The sequence below is a fragment of the Brachycentrus maculatus genome, unplaced genomic scaffold, assembly GCF_059751285.1.
Source record: "Brachycentrus maculatus isolate JH-2025_06_01 unplaced genomic scaffold, ASM5975128v1 h1tg000087l, whole genome shotgun sequence".
Lineage (NCBI taxonomy): Eukaryota > Metazoa > Arthropoda > Insecta > Trichoptera > Brachycentridae > Brachycentrus > Brachycentrus maculatus.
Window position 1 is genome coordinate 1,017,719 of NW_028280841.1, and position 11,411 is coordinate 1,029,129.

Sequence of the window (11,411 nt, forward strand, 5' to 3'; positions counted from 1 at the left end):
AGCGGCGTGATGGTTAGTTAGTTAGTTAGTTAGTGAACAAGTATTTGGACACACTCAAAATGTTGTAAAGAACTCTTTTTAATCTTTTCAATTATTCCTTGTTCAGTTACATTCCTTTCTTATATCTTCGTTTTTAATTCTGCCACACAATGATTTTCCACACATTCGTGTGAGGGAGCGCATTTCAACAGCGTTCACTCTGCTTTCATCCTTCCTTTGCCAGTTCCATGTTTCGCTTCCATACATTAGTGTCGGTACTAGCACGCCGTTGTGAACCGCTAGCTTGGCTTCCATGGACATATGTTTATTAGCAATCACTCTGTTCAAAGCACCAATTATTCTATTCCCTGCATTCACTCTTCTCTCAATATCCTTATCCACTTTTCCATCCATATTTTTAGTTAATTGCTTCTAAAAAAACTGCGTCCTTTATTTTAAAATTATCCTTTATTTTAAAATCCTTAAATTTATCAAAATTGAATGTTTCACATACGTGGCATAGACATGCATATAGCTGGGAAATCCAACCGTTTATACTAACGTAGTACGGTGTACCATGCCAGTTTACGATTTGAAGCCGACGAGTACTTAGCTTCCAAGTTCGCTAATATTTAATAAATAGTTTTGCGATGTTTTCTAACGGTTCGCGCGTATTTTTTGTTCTTCTATTGTATATGTTATCGCGTGTAATCTCTGCTCAGAAGATTGGTATGTATCCATTACATATGACAGCATATATACACACATACATATAAACATATAAATATAATATGTATATACATATACATATATCGCTCACTCCTTTCAAGAACGTCATAAATCAAAAAACTTGATTTTTCAGGAGAGCGTTTTTAAAGTTTAAAAATATAATACAATGTATTGAAAATAAATATCAAGCCACTTATTGAAGTTTTTACTGTGCAACAGATCTTTTTAGGTAAAACCTGAAGGTTTTTTCTCCATTTGAAAAATATTTAGTATGTTAAAAAAAAAATTAAATAATAACTTTTCTTCAAAATGCAAAAACAAGGGGGGTAAAATAAATATAAGTGATTTTTTCACTGTAATATTTATTCAATATTACCATGGACTGGTACCTGAAGCCGAGGGCTGATCACCTTTCCTTCATGTGTAAACGATCAAGATAACACTGCGTTAATATGACACAGTGCCCTATGCGCCATTGGGGTGCAGATAAGGGTTTTATTATTATTATTATTATTAATTAAGATATTATATATTCTTAATTTTTCTCTCTTTTTTGTGTGTATATTAGGTTAAAATCGTTAAAAACAATAAAAAAAATTTGAAAAAGAACTCCACCGACAAGACACACAAGGTGGCTTGGTGGGTCTCTGCAAAAAATTGTTTTAAATATGTTTAAAACTGTGATTTAAATAAATGTATACAATGAGTCCGCGACCACAACACGACACTTCAAAATACTTGTCGAGCTAAAGAATGACATGTCGTACGGATGAGTCCGGCGAATAGCGGAGCTGCTATCAAATGACCAGTAGTACGAATAGAGAGACCGGCGAATAGCGGAACTCCTCTGCAATGACCGGTTGTACGAATAGAGGCTCCTGTGCAATTATTTATAATTTGGTTTCCGCAATAAATGCGGTCAGAGTTGCAAATTGATAAAGGCCGTGATAACAAGTGTTATTTACTTATCAGTGGAAAAAACCTACTCGATACAAAAATATTTAATATTATATAACATCTGATTTCCGTTATTTTAAAACACATATCGTAGTCATACAGGAGAAAGTGACCGAGTGCATTTTTTACAAAAACGTGATCGTTGACTATTTGATATCTTACTAGCTTAATATTGCCCTGAAAAGTTCCCAAAGGATTTTTAACTTGAAAGTGCAATATATTGACTTGCTAAAAATGATTAACTGCATTGATGTTTATTTTATTGCCAAGCAAAAGTGATTTAAATGGCCCTCCTGAAAATTTTACGTTTTGTTAGTTGGTCACTTTCTCCTGTACGACTACGATATTTGAAAACATCAATCTTACACAGGAACAAACATAATATTTATACTTTTTACTATTTTTTGACATCTCATCAAAGATGAAGAAGAATATGGAAGACTGGGCATTTACGAAGCTGACGACCGTCATAGACTGGTTTAAGTGATCACTTTCCACACGTGTAACATTCACCAATTCTACCCATTATTGACAACCACACATACTCAAATTCTTGGAAGCTCTATATATATATATATATATATATATATATATATATATATATGAACCAATTTTGAAACATTCTTGAATCACTAGAACTTCATTAGAGACATCTATTGGTGAGATGAAAAGAAGCTTTATATTGACCAGAAACTATTTTATTAGTATGTGAGGTCCGAATCCTGGATTATAATCACACACATGAGAAACGCCAGAAAATATCATGTATATATAAATATCAGTATGTGAGGTCCAAATCAGGATTCGGACAACAACTACAAAAAAATTGTCTAAATGTCTTAGACTCGACATACAGGAATGCAAAGACGTGGAGCGAAATGAAGTCGTTAATTTATAAACTTCTTTTTGGTATACATAGACTTTGTGGTCTGTTTTTAATAGGGATTAGCCTCCTGCGATGTCAATACCCAGTTGTCAATCCATGTCTTTGGTGGTCTGCCCGGAAGTCGTCTACCTTGGGGTTGGCCATGGAGTTTAATGTGGGGGAGTCTGAACGTTTCCATTCTCCTCACATGCGCATACCATTATCTTCTTCGTTACCCAATGACATCTTAAATCTCGCATATTTCTCATATCCTAGTGTTTCTTATTCTATCTCGTAGACTCTTGCCAGATATGCTCCTTAAAGTCTTCGTTTTTGACACTCTTAGCTTGTTTTTTTATTACTGCGGTGTCCACTCTGCATTCGATCCCATATGTTATGATCTTCATGTCAGGGTTTTACCATAGAGAATTTTTCATGCATCCCGAGATGACTGCAGCCTTGTTTACTTACCCCATAACTTTACATGGTAGATCCATTTGGTAACGCAGGTCCACACCCAGATATATTGAACTTTTCCACCTGTTTCACTGAGACGCCATCCACAGTCACTCTGCATCCCACCGTATGCGATGCAAAATTTTAACCTATTATTGCAGACTTGAATACAAAATGCAAATCTGGAGTTGGAATACAGGGCCGGTGTGTGAGAGCTAAAAACTGCCAACCCCTGAAAGACGCTACCCGCGGAAAAACGCTGGAACAACTGAGAAAAATTAAACTACTATGGAGATGCGACACTGTTTCTCCTCTGGTAAGTCAAATGTCTATGATATTTCTTATTCTCCGTCTTTCTTGTGACCCTTGTCGAAGCAATGACTCTACTCTAGTTATCCCTTGACTGCGCTGCACGTAGCGCTCCAACCACTGAGATGCCTGCTGCTGCCTCAACTTGACCAATCCATCCTGTAGGGGATATGCCTTTCCATCTCTTCCCCTTCAGGCTACCAATCACAATCAGTCGTTCTAAGCTATCCTCATTGCCACGCGCTGCGTGTCCAAATAACTGAAGAATCCGTTGTGTACAGTCTACAATATTTTGTAAATAGAAGTTTCGGATCTCGGACACTCCCAAAGTAAAAGACAGTTGGTAAATTAAACTAATTTTTAATGAATTAAATGTGCCAGTATATTCAAATACAATACATTAAAAATCATCTTAACAGATCCAGTCCCCAGCACCCATATCTTCTCTAGTTAAATTAATATCTCAACATATGAAGAAGAATTTCTGTCTGGGTATTTAAAGGGCTTACGACCTAGGCTAGTTTTAGGGATCACTTTATACATGTTTAACATTCAACCCATGGATGACAACCACACACTACGAGCCAGAGGCTTGTGTAACATTGCTAATGTGTGCAATCTACGACTACTTGATTTCGTTTTAGGTTTATAAATCAATAGTCCTCAAGAAAACGCACTTTTTCCTGCTCTGACAGTTTCAGATCATAGAAACTTGAAATTAATGCCAGAGGCTTGTGTAATATTGCTAATGTGTGCAATCTACTGCTGCTTGATCTTGTTTGAGGTCTGTTGTCTTAAAGAAAATGCATTTTTTCCTCCTTCGACAGTTTCAGGGCGCAAAAACTTGAAATTACTGCAAGAAGCTTGTGTAACATCGCTAATGTGTGCAATCTACGATCTTTTGACCTTGTTTTAGGTTTGTTGTCCTGAAGAAAACGCACTCTATCCTGCACCGACAGTTTCAGGGCATAGAAACTTGAAACTACTGCCAGAGGCTTGTGGATTTCCCAGCGAAAACACACTAGTCGGGGGGAATCAGACTGGCATCCAAGAGTTTCCGTGGATGGCGCTCATTTCCAGTGATTTGAAAGGTGATAATTATTGACTCCTGATACTACTATACCATCACGCCGTTTCTCTGCAGGTACAGGAAGGCAGAGAGGATGGAATGTCACACAAGTATGTCCTGAGATACACATATATGGCATTTGGTTATGCAAGCAGACTTTTGACATGACCACATTTTAGACTCTGATTGAACTGGTCGTGCCAAGTCTTTTCTGACCATCCTCGTTCTGTTCTCCCTTTCACATTTGCCAAATATACATTTTTGGTCATTCTCTCATTATCCATTCGCTCCGCATGTCTATAATACGTAATTTTTAAATCTTTTCAATTATCCCTAGTTCAACCTTACTTCATTTTCTAATATTTCCATTTTTAATTCTGTCATGGATCGATTTATTAAAATTTTCGAAATTACACTTATTGGTTTAGTGCTAAACTAGCAGCGGAGAACGGAGTCCTTGTGTGTAACATATGGAAGCGAAGCAGGAAGTCGGCAAAATAATGTTAAAATAAACTTTATAAAATGAAACAACTTTGTTTTAAATACTTTTTATTGGTACACTTTATCCAACCGGTTTCGACAACAACCTTATCATCATCAGGGTTTATGTACTAAATTGTAACAACATTTAAATACTCATGGTTAATTACCCTTCCCTTACCGATAACTTCCACACACTCCGTACACCATATGAAAATACGATTTTAAAAATATTATTTAAAAATATGATTTAAAAAACTCCTAAATGTTGTTTTTATTGTGCATTGCGTAGCGAATACGTCAACTCCAAATGACAACTTGTAAACTACGAATAGAATTGCCCAAAAACATTCAAGAAATGTTAAGATAGGCTGAATGCATCTATAGTACATATTGATTCTCTGTTTTAGGGTTACGAGACTTCCACTGTGCCGGCAGTATCATCAACAATCACTACATCCTTACCGCGGCACACTGCATCGCAGACCTCAATAGGAGAGTCCTGATCGGAGTCAGGGTGGGGGAGCATGACATCACCAAGGAGACGGATTGCGAGGAGGTCTACCGCGGAGAAACTTGTAACCCTCCGGTGCAAAACTTCCTCATTGAGAAGGTCATTCCTCATCCAGGCTATGTGGGGAACAAGCCGGGCAATTCGGGGAGGCTGGCTCATGATATCGGACTCATCAGAGTGGCTGGAACCATTGATCTTAATAAAGGTACAAATTAACAAACTGTAAATTTCCTTGTTCCAAACGTATACGAGTATGTGTATATACGCGGGCTGTTTAATTAATACGTTGACTGACGTCATAAAACAAAGTTTACTTTATTTAGAAGTTATATGTTTGGGTCCCCTTCAAAGTATTTACCTCCTCGACACATACACTTATCCCAGCACGTTTCCATTTTTTAAAACGTCCTGTAATGCTTCTTTTGTGATGTTCTTCAGCTCTTTCGTTGTATTTGCCTTAATCTCGGGAATCGTCTCAAATTCTCTTCCTTTTAAAGATCTTTCGAGTTAGGAGAACAAGAAGAAATCGGAAAGATATGAAACAACGACGCTCATGACAGCGTTCCAGCCCATTCTGGTTTCAAAAGGTTAGTTTTTGGCCAAACACTCAATCATTGTCCTTCCCCACCCACACTACATACACGATCTCGCTCCTTCTGACTTCTTTTTGTTCCCAAAACTCAAAAGACCTTTAAAAAGAAGAAGATTTGAGATAATTTTCGAGATTAAGGCAAATGCGGCGAAGGAGCTGAATGACATCACAAAAGAAGCGTTCTAGGACTGTTTCCAAAAGTGGAAACACCGTTGGGATAAGTGTGTGCGTCGGGGAGGTGACTACTTTGAAGGGGACCCAGACATGTAAATTTTAAGTAAATTACAATTTGTTTTATGTCGTCTGTCTACGTATTAGTTGAAATATATATGTGGAAGCGTGTTTGCCCGATTGCACTGATTACGGACACCCCGTCCACTATCTCCTCAGAGGTTACATTTTGTATTAAATGAAAAAAATAATAAATAATTAAACTTACTTGAAAGATTCGCGTTTATTTTCACAAAAAATTTTTCGTTTACAAATAACTTAAGATTTTACTCTAGATTTATTCTTCTTCTGCGTCTTAATCCTCATTACTGAGGGCTGTGACCCTTGCAGAAGCAATGACTCTTCTCCAGTTATCCCTTGACTGCGCTGCACGTAGCGCTCCAACCACTGAGGTGCCTGCTGCTGCCTTAATTTGATCGGTCCAACGTGTGGGGATCTTCCTCTCCCTCTCTTCCCTCCAGGCTACCGATCACAACTAGTCGTTCCAGGCTATCCTTGTTGCCACGCGCAACGTGTCTAGATTTATATTCACAAAAAAATTATTTAAATGTTACAATTTTTTCTCACGACGAGGCACGGGTGTAGGATGTGGCGACAGTTCAGTTGCAGTTTCGGTGACGGAAGAGGAATGTACCTATTTTTTTTTAATTACCTCACGTCCAAGTGACTCTGAAATCTAGCTACGGCTTATGCAACACCGTTTATCATGTCCCTACTCAGGCTTCAACTTTATAAGTTTCATAGCCTATGCCTACTCGTGAGTGGATTTACTGTTTATGTTTAAAGTTACTATAATATTATGTAATTCATGAGTGAAAATTCTAGGCAAAAACGCTCTCGCTTATAAAGGCGTGGTAACGTCATACTGCTCGCTATAGCGAGTGTTTTTGCCTAGAATTTTCACTCATGAATTACATGAAATTATAGTAACATTAAACATAAAGAGTAAATCCACTCACGAGTAGGCATAGGCTATGAAACTTATAAATTTGAAGCCTGAGTAGGGACATGATAAACGGTGTTGCATAAGCCGTAGCTAGATTTCAGAGTCACTTGGACGTTAGGTCATTCAAAAAATACTGCTTGCTATTGCCCTGTTCGAAATTGCGCGAGGCACGCACCACATATATGGTATAATACAATGAATATTTTTAGGTCTCTCGTCTAATCAGCCCTTGACTTTCAGACAATGTAATGCCGATATGTTTGCCAACGACCAGAGATCAACAAGAATACAACTTGACCGGGAAAATAGTCACGATAGCGGGATGGGGTCGCACGAACGTGGCTAGCGACGGGCACGTCGACCAGGCGAGGTCCGAGCGCAGAGGCCACTTCAGCACCAAGCTCCTGAAGACCGACACTCCTGTGATCTCCAACCTGCTGTGTGGCCAAATTTTGAACAGGTGACAATTTAAAAAAAAATATTTGGGCTTAACCCTTTCCGGTCCCCCAAAATTTAAAAAAAATCTAGGTAGACAGTTACATTCCAACTAACTAACCATCACGCCGCTTCCCCTCAGGGGTAGGCAGAGAGAATAAAACGCCACACCACTCTGTCTTTGCAAACATTCTTCGCCTCTTCCACGTTCATGCATCTCCTCATACATACCCGCCGATTGTTACGACTCCTAACCTGACCACTTTCAAGTATTTGGCATACCTGATTGTACCATGTTTTTCTCGGTCTTCCTCTGCTTCTTTTCCCAATTACATTCGCCTCATAAATTTGTTTTACCGTTCTTTCCTCACTCATTCGTTCTACATGTCCAAACCATCTCAACACACCTTTCTTAATTTTATCGATAATGCTTATCTCAGCTTTGCATTCCTTCCTTATTTCACTATTCGAACATCTATCATACATCGTTTTGTCGCACATTCTTCTGAGAGATCGCATTTCGACTGCATTCAGTCTACTTTCATCCTTCTTTTGCCAACTCCATGTTTCACTTCCATACATTAGAGTTGGAACCAGGACTCCGTTGTGCTCTGCCAGTTTAGCTTCCGCTGGTAGGTTTTTATTTTCTATAACTGATTTTAGTGCACCATTCACTTTTTTCCCGGCATTCACTCTCCTTTCTATGTCTTTATCAATCTTTCCATCCCTAGAAAACATACTACCCAAACACATATACTACCCAAATACATACTACCTAAAACATACTACCCAAATACACGAAATCATTACATAGTTACATTCCATATTTATTGTAACTGCAGGCAGTTGGTAGAATTCCATATTGAATTGTTGGGTAATATATCCAAAATTAAACAAGGTTTATTGGATTGAATTCTACATTTATTTATGTATATGTTAATACGTGATGCGTTTCGTCTTATTAAGACGTTATCAAACACACACAGTTACATTCTAATTGGAAAAAAATCTTTCGTCCTCTGCTCCACAAACTGTTGTAATAGATACGAGTGACAAAAATGTAAGCTTAGAATTTAAATAAGTAATACTAACGATGAAAACATGTTGAATAATATCCGACATGGGACCTAAGAGCAAAAAATCGATGTCGAATGAGATTCGACATTGGACCAGTAAGGGTGAATAGAGATTTAGCTTAGGATGGGTAGGAGCATTTATATGCTCCTCCCTTTGGTTACCAAAATCTGATATACCGGCTTTCGGTACTCTAGCGAGAAATACCGGATCCGTCGGATCTGACGTCGTGATCTATAAAAGTATCAGGTACATTTGGAACAAGTGTGTTAGTGATTGCTTCAGGGTTGTGCAAAATGTTTCAAATACCGCTCACTCCTTTCAACAACGTCATATATCGAACATCGTCAATTTTCAGTTGTGCATGTTTTCGGAATGTCCAAAAAATGTACTATATCCCAGAAAAAGAGGCATATTTTTAACTTATTTACCCGCTATAGGGCAGAAAGTGTTGTTTTTGCATTTTGAAGAAAAGGTATTGTTTTATTATTTTTTTAAATATACTTAAGATTTTTCAAATGGAGAAAAAACCTTCAGGTTTTACCTAAAAAGATCTGTTTCACAGTAAAAAGTTCAATAAGTGGCTTGATATTTATTTTTAAAATATTTCATTATATTCTTAAACTTTAAAACGATCTCCTGAAAAATCATGTTTTTTGATATATGACGTTGTTGAAAGGAGTGAGCGATATGAGTTATAATAGTACAAAAATTGATGTTGAAACATATTTAAAACAAACGAGAAAAACAAAGCACATCAAACCATTTTTTTGCGAAAAGTAAGTTTTGTACTTTTCACAGAAATAAGTCAGATAAAACAGCACAGTGTGTTTATAAATTATCAAACACATTTTATATTTGAATTATTATTATTTTTTTAATCGGGATTATTCTGGCATAGTCCTGGTAATTAAAGGGATAACAATGTAATGAACTCAAAGTAATTCAAAGAACATTTTTCAAAGATATACGTACATATGGTATACATACACACATCAGCCACCTTCTTATCAGTGGAGCAAAAATTGTCACAATATTCTAATTTAATTTTTTTTAGCTCCATTGAAGACGGTATCGGTTTTCGTCAGCTCTGCGTCGGGGGCCAGGACGGAGTCAGCACCTGCCACGGGGACTCCGGGGGCCCGCTGGTAGTGACAGCTCCGAGAGATGACACCATCAAAAACATCCAGCATGGTATCGTAAGCCTCGGTACTTGTGGTATATCTGGCCGGCCGACTGTCTACACCAGAGTGGCCTATTACATGGACTGGATATTGGACAATCTTCAACCTTAATGAAACCATAAAAAATATTCAGCATGGTATCGTATGCTTGCGGTATATCTGGTTGGCTGATTGTCTACACCAGAGTGGCCTATTATATGGGCTGGATATTGGACCATCTTCAACCCTAATGAAACCATTAAAAACATCCAGCATGGAATCGTCTTCATCCAGGCTACATCTCAACTTATCGTCTTCTGTAGACTGCTGGGGTCAGCTCTCCTCACTCTCAGGTTATAGGTCCTTCTTTCATGGACAACGTCACCTAGGCCATGTCTTAAAACCATATTCTCTCATTGCAGCATCCTTGAAATTTTTTGGTCTTCCTCTAGATATCTTATCGTATCGAAATGAAACCATCAAAAACATCCAGCAAGGTATCGTAAGCCTCAATGGTTGCGGTATATCTGGCCGGCCGACTGTCAATACCAGAGAGGCCTATTACATTGAACCATCCTCAACCCTTCAAAATTGTCAAGAAAATATTTAATATACTATGATTTACTTACTAAAAGAAGTGAGATATTTGTTTAATCAGTGTGTGATTGCTTGGACATTATGAGATGTGTTAAAATATTATATATATGTTCATTGTGCTATTGTGGTCGATCGTATTCAAGAAATATAGTCCATTTATGTTCAAAATGGGTATTCAATATGTTGCATTAAGTATTTATTATTCTAAAATAAAAACTATTTTTTTTTCTTAAATCCTTAAACTCCAATGATTAAAAAATATTTTTAAGGAAAATTTCATTGTGTTCTGGGCCGGTAGACTGCTTTGCTATGTGCCAGAAAGATGTCTCACCCTTGTTATGGGCCAGCAATATGTCTCACCCTTGTTATGAGCCAGCAATATGTCTCACCCACGCTATGGGCCAGCAAGATTTCTCATCCTTGTTATGGGCAGCAAGATGTCTGATCCTTGCTGTGGGCCAGCAAGATGCCTCATTGCTTTGGGCAGCAAGGTGTCTTATCCTTTTACTTTGGGCAGCAAGATGCCTCACCCTTGCTATGGGCCAGCAAGATGCCTCATCCTTGAAATAAGCTGGTAAGATATTGTATACTTATATGGGCTAGAATACGCCGGGCGGAGGGGCGTTGCCAACACTCGTGATGTCTTATGAAGATAAATAAACCTATGGCGAGATGTTTAAAACACCCTATGTCGTAGGCCCTGTAAAAACCCAGAATTCCATGTTCTTCGTCATCTATGTTAAGAGATCAAAATAATAATAATAATCTTTTTAAGAGGTCGAATTCCGTAGAATTTGACAATAAATAAGAGAGTATACATCAAAATGGTGGGTTTCAGCCATCGAAGCCTCAATACAACAAATCACTTGATGTGGTCATTTTTTCAAAACGTCTTGGGATTCGTTACATCGAGGTTCCACTGCATGACTTACTAATGACCGACCATCACCCTGCTTCTCCGCAGGGGTAGGCAGAGGGAAAAGAACGTCACACCACTGTATCTCTGCAGACAATC

At 38.0% G+C, this 11,411-nt stretch overlaps 1 protein-coding gene across 1 annotated transcript; it reads left to right on the forward strand.

Moving 5' to 3' along the window:
* Window positions 1-552: 552 nt before the first annotated feature.
* On the forward strand, window positions 553-10,630 carry LOC148310805 (phenoloxidase-activating factor 1-like). Its single transcript, XM_088257781.1, has 6 exons — window positions 553-708; window positions 3,148-3,302; window positions 4,212-4,386; window positions 5,255-5,563; window positions 7,368-7,587; window positions 9,694-10,630. Exons 1-6 carry the CDS (start codon window positions 630-632, stop codon window positions 9,929-9,931), a joined length of 1,176 nt encoding a protein of 391 aa, XP_088113907.1. The 5' UTR covers window positions 553-629; the 3' UTR covers window positions 9,932-10,630.
* Window positions 10,631-11,411: the final 781 nt, after the last annotated feature.

What these genes read in the sequence shown, in the direction of transcription:
- LOC148310805 (XM_088257781.1), top strand. Translation starts at nt 630, where the DNA reads ATGTTTTCTAACGGTTCGCGCGTATTTTTTGTTCTTCTATTGTATATG. An exon ending in CATTTCCAGTGATTTGAAAG is followed by an intron (nt 4,387 to 5,254) that starts GTGATAATTATT and finishes TCTCTGTTTTAG; the next exon opens with GGTTACGAGACTTCCACTGT. An exon ending in TGTGGCCAAATTTTGAACAG is followed by an intron (nt 7,588 to 9,693) that starts GTGACAATTTAA and finishes AATTTTTTTTAG; the next exon opens with CTCCATTGAAGACGGTATCG.